This window comes from Ambystoma mexicanum, chromosome 4q (genome assembly GCF_040938575.1).
Source record: "Ambystoma mexicanum isolate Mex_15411 chromosome 4q, UKY_AmexF1_1, whole genome shotgun sequence".
NCBI classification, from domain to species: Eukaryota; Metazoa; Chordata; class Amphibia; order Caudata; family Ambystomatidae; genus Ambystoma; species Ambystoma mexicanum.
Window position 1 is genome coordinate 789540897 of NC_090928.1, and position 18297 is coordinate 789559193.

Genomic DNA, 18297 nt, shown 5'->3' on the forward strand with positions numbered 1-18297 from the left:
CTCTTTCTAAAACTTCCTGCCTCTACTCTCTGACCTCTAGAACTTATCAAGAACAGGACTGTGAGTTTTGGCCTTGGCCTCAAGCCCATGGATCGTATCTCTCCAGCTCTGAAATCTCTTCATTGGCTCCCAGTGGTGGCAAGGATCAAGTTCAAGACCCTCTGCATGGTCCACAAGGCTTTCTGGGACTGCACTACCTCCAACTCTCTCTCCATAAACATCTCCCTTCTCGAGCTCTCTGCTCATCCACCACCAACTCTCTGAGGGTCAGTCGATTTTCCAAGCAGAGAGTTGGGGACAGATCTCTATCTTCGGCTGAGGCCTCCCTCTGGAACAGCCTCCCTGCCTCTCACAAACTTGAGCAGAACCACCTCCGTTTCTGGAAACAACACACAACCTTCCACTTTGCTTCCACAATCTCGCTTCCTCTCCCCTGCTGATGTCCCGACTGCTCCACGCACTGGTCACCTGGATACCCTCTGAACTTGGACCCAGGCTCCTGCATGTCCAGTTGAATTTGGCACTGCCTCTTGGCTCCCCTTGCACTTGTGGTCTGTAGCTGCAAGCCTACAGTCCCTTCTCTCTGCACTCATGAGCCAGCCGCTGGCTGCACTTTTTGAGTTACCTGCACTGAGCCACCCGCTGGCTGCACTTTTCCCTCTCACCCCTGGACCCCTCGGCACTACTCCCCTTCCACTTCCCTGCACTTGCACATTCTGAATGACACAAGGCCTAGTAAGATGGTTGTTTTGTCCTCCCTCTGTTTCCCCCCTCCTTGTCTTGCCGCACCTAGAAACACTTGGGTACATTCGCGTTATAAATGCCATATCATATCATTCTATAATAAGACTGTTTCCATTACATTAATGTGTAAACATTACTTTTATTCAGTGAATCAGATACCTACTGTCTCGTGGGCTGTGTTAAATCAGTATATGGCCGACCCTGCACTGGACACTCAGACTCTAATTCTAACTTGCTTGCATCTCTTTTGGTTCATGCATTTTCTTTGATGAAGACTATTGGGCAATTTGTATATGTTGCACAAACACAGCCACACCAGTCAGTCAGGCTTGTGTAGTATTTTTTAAGGCAATTTAATATACATATGACTTGGATGGTAGATGTAAACAGAGTTCTGTGATACTTCTAACTACACACAGTAGCCCTCATTACAACCCTGGCGTTAACCAATGGCGCTATTAGAGCCATGGTTAACACCAGTAATGTACCGGATCCGCCATGGTGACATGGGGAATTACCGCCCCATTACAAGGTTGGCGGGGCGGTAATTCCCCATTTACCGTTGGCCCTTCCCCATTCCCATTTTTGCCCCATAGGGCTCAATGGGAATGGGGAAGGCAGTAATTACGGTACCGCAAAATGCGGTACCGTAATCACCTTCAAGGTCCCTTTGCGGGTCCTTCCCTTAACGGCTGGTACAGACCATCCGTTAAGGTCGAGACCCGCAAAGGGACCTCGTAATCAAGCTTTAAGGGATTACCGGTACCGGTACCCTTACGGGTACCGGTAATCCCTTAACGCCAGGGTTGTAATGAGGGCCAGTGTGTCTAAATTAGCTCCACTGGGAATTCACACCCTCACAATATCAATTTAGTCATGCATGAATGGGAAAATGAGCAAGTGAGTATTTCAGTCGCACAGCAGGCTAGTCATTAATTCAGTTGAAGATTGAGGAAGTGAGTGAGGGGTGAGCAAGTGATTGAACGAGTACATTAGTGAGCAGGTCGACAGTCAGGGTGGGTGGGGTTGTGGGTGGGTGATTCACATTAGAAACAAATTCAGTAACAAACTATGAAAGTCAGTAGGCCAGGAAAAGGAATGAATGGTAAGTGGATGAGTCAGTGAATGAATGAGTGAGTGATGAATGCAGTCAGTTACTAGTTAGGTAAATCAGTCAGTAGAGTGGGAGGAGGCGAGTGTCAATGAGTACACTGATATAGCACATGTTAACAGACATACTACCTTGAGATCTATGGGCTAAGCCAGACTTGGAAAGATTGATGGATGACTGTGAAATTACCTTTTTATACCTGTCCTTTGTAGCATTAATGTCATCTTGCAAGAACTGTGATTCAATCTGTAGTTCCAAATTACATAACAGGGCTTCATCTGCCTCCTGAAATACAGAAAACAATGTTTAAATATTTGCTGTTGAACAAATGAAATGCAGAGACTACACACCATTCCATTTAGAGTATAGGAAAAATTAGCAATGAAAATAAAGGTCAGCCTAAAATAATGTAAATTTCTAATTATGTCCCAAAGAAATGACGTGGTAATCCCCGATTGGCCAATATCCGGGATTTAAGAGCAGGTATGGATTGGAAAATCCATATATCCTGGAAACTGGCCAATAAGGAAAGCCTCGCCATTTCTCCAGGCTCACTGAACTGGTGGCATGGTCCTCAGAGTGGATCTTCCTATCATCATGGGAGCTCTGCAGAAACAGCCATGCTGGCCAGCACCGGATGGCTCTTAGCATGGGGTTACCTCTCATCACCAGTGCGCCATGATGACAGCCATGGCTCTCAGCACAGCACTTCCTCTCTTCACAGGAGCACTGCACTGACGATTCTGTGAAAAACGTGGGTTAAAGAGCTATACAATCCACAAATGTTTCCCTTTAATTACACTAGATGATAGGTCCCCAACAGTATTCTGGGGATGCAACAACATTTTCATGATGGCTGTGTCCACAGCATATGCCCAAATTGTACTTTAAATCACTTTCATGGTCTTCTTCCACAATATATGCCAATGCTACCACTGTAAATCACTTTCATGATTCTCTTCCCAAAAAATATGCAGGTATTAGCAGGATAAATCAGGAGGTTCCACCCACAATATATACCAGCATTGTGAAGGGTAAATCACTTCCAAGGAGCGCTGGTCACAATATAAGGTAATTCAACAAATACACAGCCACATGTACAGAGAAACCACAATTTTCAGACTGATTTTTTAATCAAAATTGAATGGTCTATATGATCATTGTGATTTCTCTGCGCAGTGTGGCTGTGTATTTGTTGAATAACTTGCTACTTGTATTTATAATCATCGAATTTATTGATGTGCTGAAGTGCCCCTTTTTCCAACAAAATAAGTGAGCATTAACATTGTACATCACTTTCTTTATGTTGTGCTCTCAATATATACCAGCAATTCCTGGAGAAATCAATGTATTGAAACTCAGCCCATGATATATGCCAACAATGCCAGGAGAAATATCTTCATCATGCAGCTGAACACATCCCACAATATATGCCAGCAACCATATTGCAAATCACCTTTATCTTGCAGTGGACACAATACATAAATATATTTATGATGAAAATCACTTTGATGGTGTGCCCACAATGTAATCAACATTACCACTGTAAATCACTTTCATGAAGCTGTGTCAACAACATATGCCAGTATTGCCAGGATTGCCATTGTGAATCACTTTCATAATGATGCACCCACAATATATACTTGCATTTTCACTATAATTACTTTGATGTCATGTCCAGATGAGGTAACTGACTCTGCTAGGCTAAGAGAACCAAACTACACCTCGCTGATAATGCCCAATGAGGCCAAAACATGCCTGGGGTTGCTTGTTTTCTCATGCAAAAGGGATGTGACCAATCAGTTCAGGGTGGGCTGTACTGGTTAAAGAAGACCAAGCCTGATTTGCATTTTGGTTTTCCTCCTTTCTTCAATGGGTTGGAAGACTGATGAACAATGGTCTAGAGGGTTGTCCAGCAAACTGAAAGAGGTTAAGATTAATTTAACACCTTCCATACATCATCTTTTTTCATCTGCACCCAAAATACACAGTAGCATTCCTACTGTAAATCAATGTCATGATGCTGCACCCACAATATATGCCACAAGACTTATTTTTTTAATTTTTTATTTTTTATTTTTTATTTTTCAGAAAAACTTGCCCTTAACGTTGATGACACGTGTTTCGGTCCTCCAAGGACCTTTTTCAAATCAGGGCTATTGATTAGTCTTATGGTCATGTAAGAGGCCCCTGTCACATAATGTGAAAGATGAGCTTCCATATGTCATTGGGATAAATCCCTGCTGTTCAGATTAAGCGCGTACAATCGCAAAGTTGCTACAAGTCTCAAGGGAAGCTCATCTTTCACATTTCACATTAAAAAAATAAGTCTTGTGTGCAAGAATCAGGCGCAGTCTCCTTCCAGGTCACCTATACTTCATACTATTCAGCAAGGGGTCTTGTACTTGGCTAAACCCCCGACTTGGTGAGACGCGACTCTAAGAACCTATTGGACTACTTACATTTACGACATTCAGTTTTTTACCACTATCGGATGTCGCCAGTTTAGACCAAACCTTCCAAGCCAAGGGTTTTTTATGATCACAATATATGCCAGCTTTGCCTGCCAGGGAAAATCAACTTAATGGAACTGCCACTCAACATATGCCAGCAAACAAACTGTTAATCATTTTCGTGATGTTACACCCACAAAATATGCCAGCATTGATAGCGTAATTTGCTTTCAAAATGGTGGTTAGACTGCCATTTTCACAGAGCAAAACACATGCTTCCTTTTCGCTGAAACACACACTAATTATGTTGAATACACACACATAGGCGCTCAAAGATAAACACATGTACACACCCATGTCTCACAGGCACAAACAAACACCCATTCAAACTCTTAAAAATGCTCACATACATATCCACATTGCAAAACATTTCAAATAGGAATTCATGTATGGAGTGAAACACCTTTCAACTTATCTTCACATGCACATATGATGCTACAGGCACAAAGGTGTCTCCAGACTCTTGGAGCCCATCGGCAGCAGCACTCATCATTGAACCACAGGACTAGGAAGCAGAATGGGCGGAAACATCTTATGGCAGTTTACCAATCTGCAGTGTATTGGCTGCAGGGCCTGCACATTTTTAATTTTAGGAAATGAGTAAGTGCCAGCTATTCTGGTGTCAGGGAGTGTATACAAGGGTGGAGCAGGGCTATACGGGGTGTGGTCACCTCCTCTGTCTCTTAGTTTTACCACTGACAATGGGCCCACCAACAACAGTTGGAAAGAAAGATCATTAACTGCTCCAAATAAATGCTAATTGTGCACATTTTGTTTGTGCCAAAAAGCGATTTAAAGATCCAAACTGTGGTACTGAATGACACAATTTGTAAGCCTATACATTGTAAGTGATTTCAATCCGGCACACACCCAAGTCAACGCCTAGCGTGTAATGCACAACTGAAATCCTTATTTATTTTTGTCTAGAAGTTCTTTATTCTGAACAACATACTACTCATATCATGCTCCCCTCCTTGAACACCCCCCCCGGTCTCACTGAACCAGTAATCAGGCTGGTTTGCAAAGTTAAAATATTTATTTATGTATTTACAATTTAATCACACCATGTTTCAATGGGTATGCAATAATCACCAAGGGGGTGATGTAACACTGAATAATCTCTTTAATACACAAGGAGTAATAGTGAGAAAAACTATTCAGCACCGAAATAATACTTTTGTGTGTGTGTTTTCAGATCAAAATAGCACTGTGGTTAATGGTTCCCCCTGCACACACCTCAACCCCCAACAGGCAATGTAAAGAGATAGGAGAGAGCAGATATTCAGGAATGGCAGAATTCAAACAAAATAACAATCCCACATTCCCCCAGCAACACAAGAGAAAAACGGAATTGATTGTCGAGCTGTCAGAATGGCTTTTAAAGTTATCTTAGAATGGATTGGTAAAAGCATATGGTTTAGATTGCTGAAATTGCGTAATTCTTATGGGAGCCACTTTGGATGGTTGCACACAAACACAAGCAATGATTCAATACCAAAAAACTATTCGAAATCCTAAATTCCAAGTCGGGAGCAATCACGTTTTACACGTGTCAGAATTTTCCAAAAAGGAAATTCACGGCAAACTTTTCACTGCATGATAATCGCGATAATGGGAGAACCGTAAGGATTTGGGATTCACAAAATCAGAGGAAGTTATGTACGTTTGAGTGGAGGTCACTTTTTCGAGATAGGCGCAAGAATGGAAAACAGAAATGTACTTTTAAAATGACCAAAAGGATTTCTTACACTAGAGGATGACTATGAACAAGAAGAATACCATACAAGAACGCAGCCACTTGATCAGAATAACTGCCTGCAGTGGTCCCGCCTTCTTCAGATGAGAAAAGATCAGCACAAAGATAGTTTTAACAATACTGGCACAGGCGGAAGATAGGAGGGATTGGATGGAGAGTTCAGACAATTCAAAAGTACTCCTAACAATGCAGGTTCTGAAGACAAAATAGGATGGGTTTAAGATAGGGATTAACTAGACAAGGTACATATGCTAGGGACACAGTTCTATCTATAGATACTTACTAGATATGTTTTTAAACGTAACCGTCAGGATTCTGGTCAGGGAAGGGAATCTGGTTCTGGGACAGACAGCTGGGCACATCGGATTGGACTGGGTCTGCAAGGAACCCTGGTCACAGCACGGCACAGGACTGGATTGAATCTGCCCTTTTTGGTTCTGATGATAATTCTTTTAGCAGGCAAGAAGTACAGCACAGCCCGGCTGTAGTATAATGCTCCTCTTAGGTTTGTGGGGTTGATTCTGGTTCTGGAAATTGAAGCCTAGCTGAAAGTGGTTCAGCTATGCAATGGTTCTGCTTTGCCAAGTTTCTGGAGTCTGGAAAAAGGAAGATGGAAAGTTCTGCAGCAGGGTGCTCAGCCAACATTCGGATAGTGGGTAAATCTGTCTGTGTTTAGCTGCACTCTGCTGTCTCTTTCTATGCTATGATAAAGGGTGTGTGTGTGCTGGTTTATCCTAAGCTCGCCCCTTTGACAGGGATTGGTTCAGAGTCTGCTCTCTGCCTTGATAGGAGGAGAGAAACAGGGTGTCACCTTAGTGGTGTGGGTTTATGAGGCTTAGAGACCACCACTAGCCTCTTGAACACAAAATCTACTTTTGACACAATACATATTTACACATGTGCAACATCTATAACAAGGAAGTTGGGGGGTGGGAGGCACTACTAGAGATTTGCAATATATATTCAATGTAAATTTGTGCTAGTAACGCAAATATATAGCTAGTTAGTCTAGAGAAGTAAAAAGAAAACTTCAGGTGGAGCTGGGCAGATCTCGAGGCCACTCGGGATCCAAGATACAAGGAACAGAAAAACACACTCTGGACGTTGCCGACCAGAAACCCAGTGTTGCACTCCTACCAAGAAGAAATCCCATGTAAAGTTTTACACCTCAGAGGGGTAGACCATAGAACCATGACCAGTCAGTCATCCCTAGAGGTTGAGGCAATAATATTGTGGTTTAGTAGCGAGCACTCAACAAAGGCTCATGGGTAATTTATAACTCTGTAACCATTACAATGTAACCTTATATTAATATTTCTGTCCGCCTGCTGGAGTATAGAGAGGAAAAAACAACCACACTAACTCTGGACAGGTTGAACATGTAAAACACAAGTATTTATATAACAAAGTTATTTGAAATCACACTGTTAGCAGCACAGTGCGTTGTATAACACGTAGCAAATATCATAAAACAATGATTCAATTATCGCTTTGGTGTGATTTCCTGGTGGAGGGAGCTGGAGGGAGAGGCCTTGCCTCTGTGAGGAAAGCTGTTATTCCGGTTTGGTAGCTTTTGCCAGCTTATTTTAACTGTTAATTCTGTTGAATTTTCTCTTAACATACAACAAAATTGTGGGATCACATCACAGATAAATACTTATTCAAGATTTTATACCATGGAATCAAAACAATTACCGGATGGGTTGTTCTCAATAACAGGCCTCTTAGATTGCAAACATTTGATTTTAGTTTATACATGTTTATAGTTTAATCCTGCAGGCCCCTGCAGCTGTCATTCAGGTGGCCCAGGATACTGCACCCAGATTTTGACAGATCCACAGACAGGCCACTTTTGCTTTGGAAATCCCTTTATGCTTTCAGCTTTTCAGGACATTGTAAGTTCACAATGATTTCTTATATTAAGTGAATTGTAGCACCCACCAAGAATTTTGGATGTTTGAGGGTGCTTTGTACCGACATTCTGCAGTTTCAGCAACAACGAAAAAAGTATTTAAAGCAAGATTTTGGTGTTTCCTTTAGCAAAGCACTGCTTTTCCTTCTGTACTCCATCTTCACATGTTGTGGAGCCCAGTGACCTGATTCAGGAGTGAGATCTCTGTTCCTCCTCTGGCAACATGCATGGCAGATTGGGCAGCCATCTTTTTGTGCTTTGCAAAACACCATTTTTAGAGGTTTTGGCACGCACAACGGTTTTGCGGCCATTTTGTTGTTTCTGGAACCATCAGAACACAGTGATGCCGCGTGGCAGAGCAAAAGTGGGCCAAGACATCCCACAGAGCCCCCCCTCACGACTTGAGTTTGACCGCCCGTCAAGGGGAAGTTGGGAGATTGGTATGTTCTTTCTTTCTTTGGTCCAGGTGGAGAAAGTCAGCTGCTTTTCCCATCAGTGCTGGATCGACATGCTCTTCTCGCCGGTTCTGGATGGGAGTATGGAGCAATACTCCGGGCCCCTTGGGTCTTTCCTCCCGGTCCCCGAGTGGTCCTCCTTGGTACTTAGAATCCTTGGTTTCAGTGCTATGAGACAGAACAGAGCATGGTTATGGAAATGTACCCACTACTATTCATGTAGTGGGGCAGATGCATACTTTTGACATACAATTTACAATATTCCCCGCCTGGATTTACTAATGGTTTTAACGATTGGATTCTTCTAGGTATCCGGAATGTCCCCCTCTGGGGTTACGGTTGGCTCCTCTATTTGCCACAAAGAGTACCTGGGATGGCAACTCTTCAGCTGGTTTATGTGGACCCACTTGTCTTCCCCCTCTGCCAAACTGCCCTTGGGGATACAGATTTTGTAGGCGACTGGTGAGATTCTGTCGACAATTTCAAAAGGACCCTGCCAACTTGGGAGAAATGTGCACTTTTTGTCTTGGTTCCTTTGGAAATTGGACAAGTAGGCCCGGTCTCCTACTTGGTATTCTTTTTTAGTTGTCTTAATATCATAGTGGGTCTTCACACTGTCTGCAGATCTTTCTATATTCCGCTGAGCATAGGCAAAAGCATTGTTAAACGGGAATCATATTAGTACCTCCTTTTGATTTATATTGGCCTAAGTCTAGTCGCTCTGCAAAGAAAACTGTGTTGCAAAGTACCGATTTTGGATCGACTTTGCCACCATCTTATAATCATCCGCCATTTTGATTTCTGTTTGTACATTCTCTGTTTTAAAATGGTGGACTGTGTTTCTACTTTGCAACCAAGCCTTTCGAACTTTGAGTTCTGTTAATGTTTAGGTTGTCCAAGAGCCGACTGTTCAGACTGAGTAAAGAAACCTTGTGCTCCGTATGAACTGCCAACTTAGTGTTTTTCGCGCACATAAGCGTATTAGTGGCACAGGGAGGCTTTGTCGAGAGCTGAGAAATACCAGCACAAGAGGTGGGTTGCTTTCCATATAGCAGCATTGCCTTTAGTCCCTTAACTGGGGGTAAATTTGCTATTTTGTTTAAACTATAGCTAAAGCAGGAGGTGCTGGTCATGTTGAATGTAGCTTATGAGTTTGGGGGGGGATGTTGATGTGGCATGGGGATGTAATGCAGCAATCAAGGAACCTAAGTAGCACTTACCATAGATAGCATGGCATATTTGTGAAGTGCTACTGGATACCAGGAGAACCTAAGTATTGAGTAGCGGATGAATTATATTCTTTCTCTTACCACACCACTGCAAGCTTTCATTTGTATTGTTTAGCTTATTTTGTAAAAATATTCTTCCCGTCAACTAAATATATCTTTAGCATTTCTTTTTCTTGATGCACTGAGGTGAAGTTATACATTCTGTCCTGTGATTAAGGACTCGGGCTTCCTAAAGCTAGGCAAGCAAACATTTTGTATGGTGTTTCATGCCAGATTGCTTGTAATTCTGACCGCTGTTAACCAATTCTATGGTACTCCATTTGTAAAAACTTTAAAGGATACAGGACTTAGTTTACCATGCTGTGATTGGACATGAAACCACAGGATAGTTTCAGCGAACCTATTGTTTACCAAAGGTGAGTTAAGTGTTTGTGCAGTTTAGAGGTGTGAAAACTGGTTTAGCAGGTTTGTGGGAGCTTTCATCACTACGTATCCATAAGGTTGGCTTTCTCCACATCACATGCCCGGTATTCTTTGTTAATTGGAAGATATTTCATATAGCAGATTTTGGATAGCACCAATTTTGTTGCACACTATTGTTTTTTTCAGAAGATATTCCGAGAGGTTCTGAGAATTTGTTTGACTGCCATAGACCAGGTTTACAGTCTAATGATTCTCAATGTTAGATTAGCTGACCAATGAGGCATACATTGTGGAGGAGGTAGGCTTATGATGTTCAGTTAACTAAGGACTGATCAGTACCATCTTCGATTAACGAGGACCAGTTTTTGGATTCTTCAGTGCCCCTCAAGGGTGATTTTTCAACTAGTTTCTTCTTGGAGGATTCCAGAAGCTTCTTCAAGGCCTACCCTGCGTGGAGATGGCATAGAAGAAAGACCACGAGCCAACGCTCCGGCGAAGAAGAGGAAGTCGGACCACCCGGGTAAGCTTCTGGAGAAGCACCGGACAGGCCAGTCGGAGAAGGCCAAGAGGGAGTGGGGTGCTGATCCCCCCCAGGTGAAGACCCCTAGCTCGACCAAAGTCGTGCAGGCCCAGATTCACCCGGTGAAGCCTTCCTTTGAAGGCGTGGTGGCGTTCCCAGTGAAAGCCGTGGGTTTGCAGAGTATGGTCCCCAAGGCGAGAGTTTCCCTGCCTGCCAGGAGGGAATCGTTGTTTCAGCCGATAGAGACGATGCCCACCATCTCCGAAGCCATCTCCCCTGGTCGAAAAGATGGGTGAGGGGCACGGACCTGAGGAGGAGCTCTCTACTCCAGACCATTTTGGAGAAGAAATTTGTCGTGGCACCGGGGCCATCAGGCGCACCCCATACCAAAAAGAGAGGTCACCCTCCACTGCCTTTTCATCCTTGGCTCCCCTCCATCGAGGGAGGATACGGGCCGAGACACAGAGACAACTGGCACGGATGACAGAAGGTTAGGAGAACTCCCATCTCCGCTGCCCAGAGCCTCACCACCCGATGAGATAGGCTCTTTCCATGCCATGATCTTGAGGGCCCTGACTCCAGAGGAAAAAAAGAAAGTTTCCTGTAACAACGCTGCGAGGCGAAGAGGAAGAATGTACTGTCAATCCCGCTGTTAGGCTACGTCTGGGATGAGGGACTGTCCCTTATGAAGAATCCATCCTTGGCCATCCTTGGCCAAGAGGGACCGGTATGAAAAGTACAGGGTGCCGGACTCTGTGCCCAAGTGCTTGATCTCAAAGCCTTTCCGGGATTCGACCTCCACCCCCCACCAGAGAGCGAGGAGAAGAAGCTAGACATCATGGGACTGGTCATCATGTCTGCAGTGACGACCATCAAGATGGACAAAGCCCACGCGGTGCGCTACGACAGGGAACTCTGGTTTAAGATCGCTCCCCTCCTGGACTTCCATCCCGATGATGAGAGCGGAAGCGTTGGAGATACTGCAGGAGGACGAGGTGGTATCAGACCATGCCATTAGTGGCCACGGACATTGCTGACAGTCTTCCGCCAAATGGGCAACAGCATTTGCCTTCGTTGGCGGGGATGGTTGAAGGCCACCAACTTTCGCCGGGAGGTGCAGCAAGGGTATTGGACATGCCCTTCGGGGATAACTTGTTCGGAAAGACCGTGGACGAGTCCCTTCAAGCCATCAAGGCAGATACCAAGACAGCTCGTGCCTTGGGCATGCTTCAACAGCAACGGCCGTCCTTTCGGACTTCTGGAGGCAAATCCAAAGTTTCTTCAAGGGCTTCGGGGGAAGCTCATCGTCCTACCGTCAACCGTCCCACTCTTCATCCCAGGAGGCCTAAAACGGCAGCAGCAAGTCCGGAGGTGGTCGCCGTCATCGCCAAGGTCCCCAAGGCGGCCACGAAGCAAGATTCAACCGGTCGTGATGTCGGGTCCCCACCTGGGCACCCTGGTGGGAGGCCGGCTGGCAAACTTAGTCAGCGTGTGGAAGTCCAACTTCACCGACCGTTGGGTGCTGGAAGCTCTGGCCCACAGACACACCCTGAAATTCCAAAACAATGTCTTCTCATACCACCCGTGGCCAGGCAGGAAAACGACGTCCCTCAGCTGCTGCTGGAGGTACGGGACATGCTGAAGAAGGGCGCTATCAAGATCTCTCTCAACAAGCATTTCGGTCAAGCAATACGGCAATACCCCACCTCATCGGGAGACTTCACGATGGACACCTCCCTGGAAGGATAGGGCACATACTCCGGAAGTCTCCATGCAAGAGGCATGTGGCTACTGGAGAATCGTTGGGTTACCAGACATTTCGTCCAAATAAAATGGTCGACAGGACATTTGGTCGAAACCATTTGGTCGAAAACCAAATGGTCGAATTTTGTATTTTTTTTTATTTTCACTTTTTTTTTGGGGGGGGTCCCCCCCTCCAAACCCCTTTTTTTTCTAAAAAAAACTTTTTTTCCCTAAACTAAAACCTAAAAAATATACATATAAATAAAAATAAAAATTCGACCATTTGGTTTTCAACCAAATTCCGTCTACCAAATGTCTTTCGACAAAATGTCTTTCGACAAAATGTCCGGACACCGAATCGTTGAAAATCAACCTACTGGAGCTATGGGCAGTGTTTTGGGCCAAGTCTTTCCTTCAGTGTCTCGAGGGCAAGGTGATACGGGTATTACGGACAACACCACCACGATGTTCTACATCCGGAAGCAGGGGGGCACCAGATCGCCAGCGCGAGACCTATGGCATTGGGCTGTTGCCCAGGGAGATGTTTCTCATCTTGTTTCATCTGGCAGGAGTGAAGAACACCATCACTGATTACCTCGGCAGGGAGCTGCATTCTTGCCACAAGTAGGAGCTTCAGCAGGACCCAAGTGGCTCTTCTGTTCTGACGTTGTGGCAATCCCCACATCAATCTTTTTGCGACAGCGGCGAACACCAAGTGCCAGAGGTTCGCCAGCAGGTTACCCAGTGGGGGAGCATGGGTGACACATTCTCATTCCCCTGGAATGGCCTGTTTCTGTATGCGTTCCTGCCGTTGCTTCTTGGACTAGTCAATCAACTCAGACAGTCCTTGTGCAGGATGATCCCCATCGCACCGGTTTGGCTGAGACAGATATGGTTCCCTGACCTTCTGGACTTGTCATTGTCCCCTCCAGTCAAGCTTCCAACAGTCGCAGATCTTCTCGTCAGAGAGGGAGGCACGATCCTCCATCACGACCCAGGGTCACTGAACTTGCTGGCCTGGCTCCTACAGCATTAGTTTGGAGGATATGAGTTCCCGGCGGCCTGCAAGAGGTGCTTGCCAAGGTCAGGGCTTTGTCTACACTGAAATGCTACGGACATAAGTGGGAGCGGTTTGCAGTCTGGTGCCGTGCACAGAAGATCAACCCTCTATGGATTACGGCTCCACAGGTGCTGCCGTATTTGCTGTCACTGGCTAAAGCAGGGCTGGCGCATGATTCCATCAAGATTCATCTGGCAGCTATCTCCCGCTACACCAGAACTCCGGGACGGTCATCGTGGTCACACCGCCTGGTCAAGGAGTTAGTCAAAGGACTTTTCGGTTGTTCCCACCAGTGAAGGATCCAGCCCCTGCCTGGGAGCTCAATGTAATGCTGACTAGACTCATGAGTCCACCGTTCGAGCCTATGCATCCAGCACCACTGAACTTCTTGTCGTTTAAGACTGTGTTTCTTGTGGCCATCACACCACATGAGTGGGAGAGATCCAGGCCCTCTCTTGTAAACCACTGTACTTAACATTCCACAAGACAAGGGTAGTGCTACGGACGCACCCCTCCATGCCAAGGTGCCGGCGCTCATTTAATCTGAATGAGCCCTTTTTGTTGCCTGTATTCTTGCCTTTGTCGCCGGCTGAGCGGACTTTGCACTCGCTGGATGTGGCTGGAGTGCTGAAGTTCTTCATGGACCGTATGAGTTTTCAGAAGACGTCACAACTATTCATGAACTTTGTCCCTGTGAAACATGGGAAGGCCCTCTCCAAGGCCTCAATTTCCATGTGGCTCTGCGGCTGCATCACCCATTGTCACCGGTTGGCAAACCGACTGTTGCCTGGCTGTCCGAGAGCCCATTCGACCAGAGCGATCGCTGCAACTACGGCGTTCCTGTCTGGTGTGCCCCTGCTGGACATCTGCAGGGCTGCTACATGGAGGTTGACGCACACCTTCACAAGATTCTACTGCAGCGACTGGGATTCCAGGGAGGAGTCCATAGTCAGCCAAGTAGTGCTGCGCAACCTTTTCGATTGAAGGTGAGCCTGGTGAGGAAGGAGGTAAGAGATGCTTAATGTTGAGCCTTGCCACCTACAATGGCCACCTCCCCCATCTCCTGTCTGCCCGCACCCCTCGCTTTCCTGGCTTCCTGATTCTACTGAACCCGCCTCCCAAGCCCGTCCCGCGAGCCGATTGGCCCATCTGTTCCCAGAGTTTCACCATAGTGCGCTGTTTGCCCCCGAGCTTCCTTTCTCCATTTTGCAGCCCCATGTGAGTGCAGCTTTGCTGTGAGACCCCAATTGTGCCCAGTGTCTGTGAAATCACCCCATCTCCCGTCCGCCCGCCCCCCTTGCCTTCCTGGGTTCCTGATTCTAGTGAACCCGCCTCCCAAGCCCGCCCTGCAAGCCGATTGGCACATCTGTTCCCAGAGTTTCACCATAGCGCGCTGTTAGCCCCCGAGCCTCCTTTCTCCATTTTGCAGCCCCAAGTGAGTGCAGCTTTGCAGTGAGACCCTAATTGCGCCCAGTGTCCGTGAAATCCCCCCATCTCACATCCTCCCGCACCCTTCGCTTTCCTGGATTCCTGATTCTACTGAACCCGCCTCCCAAGCCCGCCCCGCGAGCCGATTGGCCCATCTGTTCCCAGAGTTTCACCATAGTGCGCTGTTAGCCCCTGAGCCTCCTTTCTCCATTTTGCAGCCCCAAGTGAGTTCAGCTTTGCTGTGAGACCCTAATTGCACCCAGTGTCTGCGAAATCCCCCCATCTCACATCCACCCACACCCCCGCTTTCCTGGCTTCCTGATTCTACTGAACCCGCCTACCGAGTCCGCCCCGCGAGCCGGTTGGCCCATCTGTTCCCAGAGTTTCATCATAGCACACTGTTAGCTCCCGAGCATCCTTTCTCCATTTTGCAGCCCCAGGTGAGCGCAGATTTGATGTGAGACCTGTAGGATTATTTAGCGTGTTTTTGGAGTGCAGCGCCACTACATGGGATCAATATATAGCGTGTTTTTGGAGTGCAGCACCACTGCATGGGATCGATGTATTGCTATAATGCAGTACAGCAAGCCATGTGTTGTCGGTGTAACATATGGATATGTAAATGAAGACAGGCTACTCAGTCAAAAACACATCATTTTTTTTTCACATTTAAAAACGCACCATTTTTTTTTCTCACCTGAAATGCCTCGGTTACAGGAGACACATTTGAGGATTAATTAACTAATATAATTAAGAGTACTAACATGATTCTAACTTCTTAATATCATAATGTGTTCTCCAAGTGCAAAATGAGGCAGGCTGAAACTCATTTTAAACGGACATTCAGAATTTTTCCTTTCTCTTTCTCTGTGCTTTTCATGGTCCTTGCTAAGGAAACAAAACTCGAATAAGCAGGAAATTAGTGGATACAGTTTCTTACTGAAAAGTGAGCTATTGCTTGAAGAAGGAGGGTATGACATAGTAGTTTCTTATTGGGCAGGCATCACGTTAGGGGCTGTAACAGAGGTCTCTTGAAGCAGCTCGGGGAGAAAGAAAGACAGTGGACATTTTGCACAGCTTCGGTGAAGACTTGGCGGGAGTTGCTGTGGGGTTGCCTGATTGAGGGGCGTCGTTCCAGTGCACTGCTGACCTTCACAGGCTGGAGATTCCAGTCAATTAGCACCGGCTTGAGGACCAAAGAGTGCAGATTGGAACTGCATGTCCTCGCCGGGTGCTCTAAAGGGAAGCCCTGAGCCATTTAAAGAAAGCGACCAGCCCAGAGAGTTTGCATGCTGAACAGCTACAATTTGCTGGTAATTATCTTACACAAAGTGAAAGTGCGGTGTGTGAATGAAATCTATTTCAGTCAGGCAGCGTAGCGATAGCTGCATTGTAATGTTGCCATTCAGAAATGCAAGTCAACTGATGCACTGTTCTTTTTATTGTTGCAAAGAATCTAATGAAATGCCATGTATTTTGCAATTGTTTCTCTTATGTTTATTCTAGAAAAGACTGCCTCGCAAAACTGGTAATGCATGATTTTTTAAATGAAACTGGTGTAAATCACAATCTGTGTAAAGGCTTCTATTTGCTTCTGTTTTTCTCTGGTGCAGTTAGCCCATATCACCTGATAAAAGGGGAGGTTATTAGGTAATACATGCCAAGCATCCCATGTGGAAAAGGTTATGTTATGAGTCATTATAAATAGCTGTGTGCGTGGTTCCACTCAGTGTATATGCGTGTGTGACTTCTGAGTGGAACACAATCTGATAGTCTGCTGGACGTACATGAGTCAGCAGAGAGAGAGGCCTCTGGAAATAGTTTCGCTAATGTAAATAAATTAGTGATTATACCACATGTTATTGTGAATACTTTATGGAAGCATAGCTCACTGGTGTAGATAATCAGTGATAACAGACATAAGTGGCACTCCATATGAAAATGTGGTGTTATTGAATAATGTAGAAGCCTGAGGCCTCTAGAGATCACAAGAACAGTCTAAACAAAAGAAAGGGGTTTTGTATGTTGGGGCCCCAAATAAAACAAAGAAATTATGCTCCTCACTATACCACAACAAAATGCATACCAACTAAATGTATCTGTGTACTGAAATAATGCATAGCCACGATATCACTATAATACCAAACCCAATCTGAATGCAAGGAGTGATTATTGCTAAATTACTTTTATTTTTGGTGGTAAGAAAATACCGCTAGGCCCCAAATCTACACAAAATACCCTACATATTTATGGTGCGTTGGCCGGGAAAGTGATCATTGATCACCTACTGGGCTTGGCAAATATGTCTCACACCGCAATCTGTACATTAAAGGGAACCCATTTCATAATAGCAGTGTGTCACTAAAAACGAATTTCAGAATGTCTCAAAGGGAAACCACATTCTCAGACCTAGTGCAATATTTAGAGGCAAAGTTATTTGCACATGGGATGTGGTCATAGAATAGTACCTCAGAATGGCATGACCGCATTCATGGTGAGGTGCAGAAAGAAAAACTAGACAATATTTTTGCAAAAGGCAGCATAATTCAGGTCTGCCTTCTAAGGTTATTAAATGCAGCCGATAAAAATGCAGAGAAAGACTGTTTGATACGGCTACGCGCCAAAATCTGGTTTATTTTGAATAGGTCCCTGCGAATGCAAGAACATGACACCCAGCTAATTAACAGGTTAAAGACTGACTTAGATGGGGAAAGTAAAAAAAGGAAATGTTACGAGCAGAATTGGATGTATGCCAAAAAGACATGCAGTTAAAATGCAGAAATTTTGATGTTCAATTGTCCAAAAGCAAGAAACAGTTTGAGGATTGGTACACTTAAAAGCATTGGTGGACCACATTAGATAAGATAAAGATGAGGCTTTGTCAGAAATGCAGATTTTACAAAAATAACATTATGAGAAAGAAAGTGACCTCCAAAATGCAGAACAAGAAATGGTTAAAATGCTTCAAGAAAGAGACAAGAGGAATAAAGAATTTAATGAGTGCCAAATGCAAATGTGCGACATGCAGGAGGTAATTAATAAAATGAGTGATGAAAACAACTATTTGCAATACGAAGCAAACAGGCTCCTTAAAAAGTGTAAGGACTTAGAACAGCAAATGTGCATTCCCATGTCCCAGGAGAGGCGGAAGGGTACTACATTCAATGCAGTTGAGGTGAATTATTTCTACCCAAAGGGCTAGTGCCCCAGTGACTGGGCCGGTGACTAAACTTGGTTGCAGCGCCCTTGGGGGATTTGATACTCCCATTGGGGGCCGCCACCAATCCCATACACCTGGAACCAGGGTTGAGTCACCAAGTAGTGCAATTCCATGCATTGCAACAAGTAGCCCCATAAAGATAATGAAATCCATTAAAGCCCTGATCAAACCATTTAAAAAAGG

At 45.2% G+C, this 18297-nt stretch overlaps 1 protein-coding gene across 1 annotated transcript in view; it reads right to left on the bottom strand.

The window, feature by feature from the left end:
- The window catches only part of BFSP1 (beaded filament structural protein 1), a 523750-nt gene that overhangs the window by 325278 nt on the left and 180175 nt on the right, over positions 1–18297 (bottom strand). Inside the window, 1 exon segment of the mRNA XM_069607288.1 lies at positions 2045–2140. Within this exon segment, the coding sequence (XP_069463389.1) occupies positions 2045–2140 (96 nt within the window).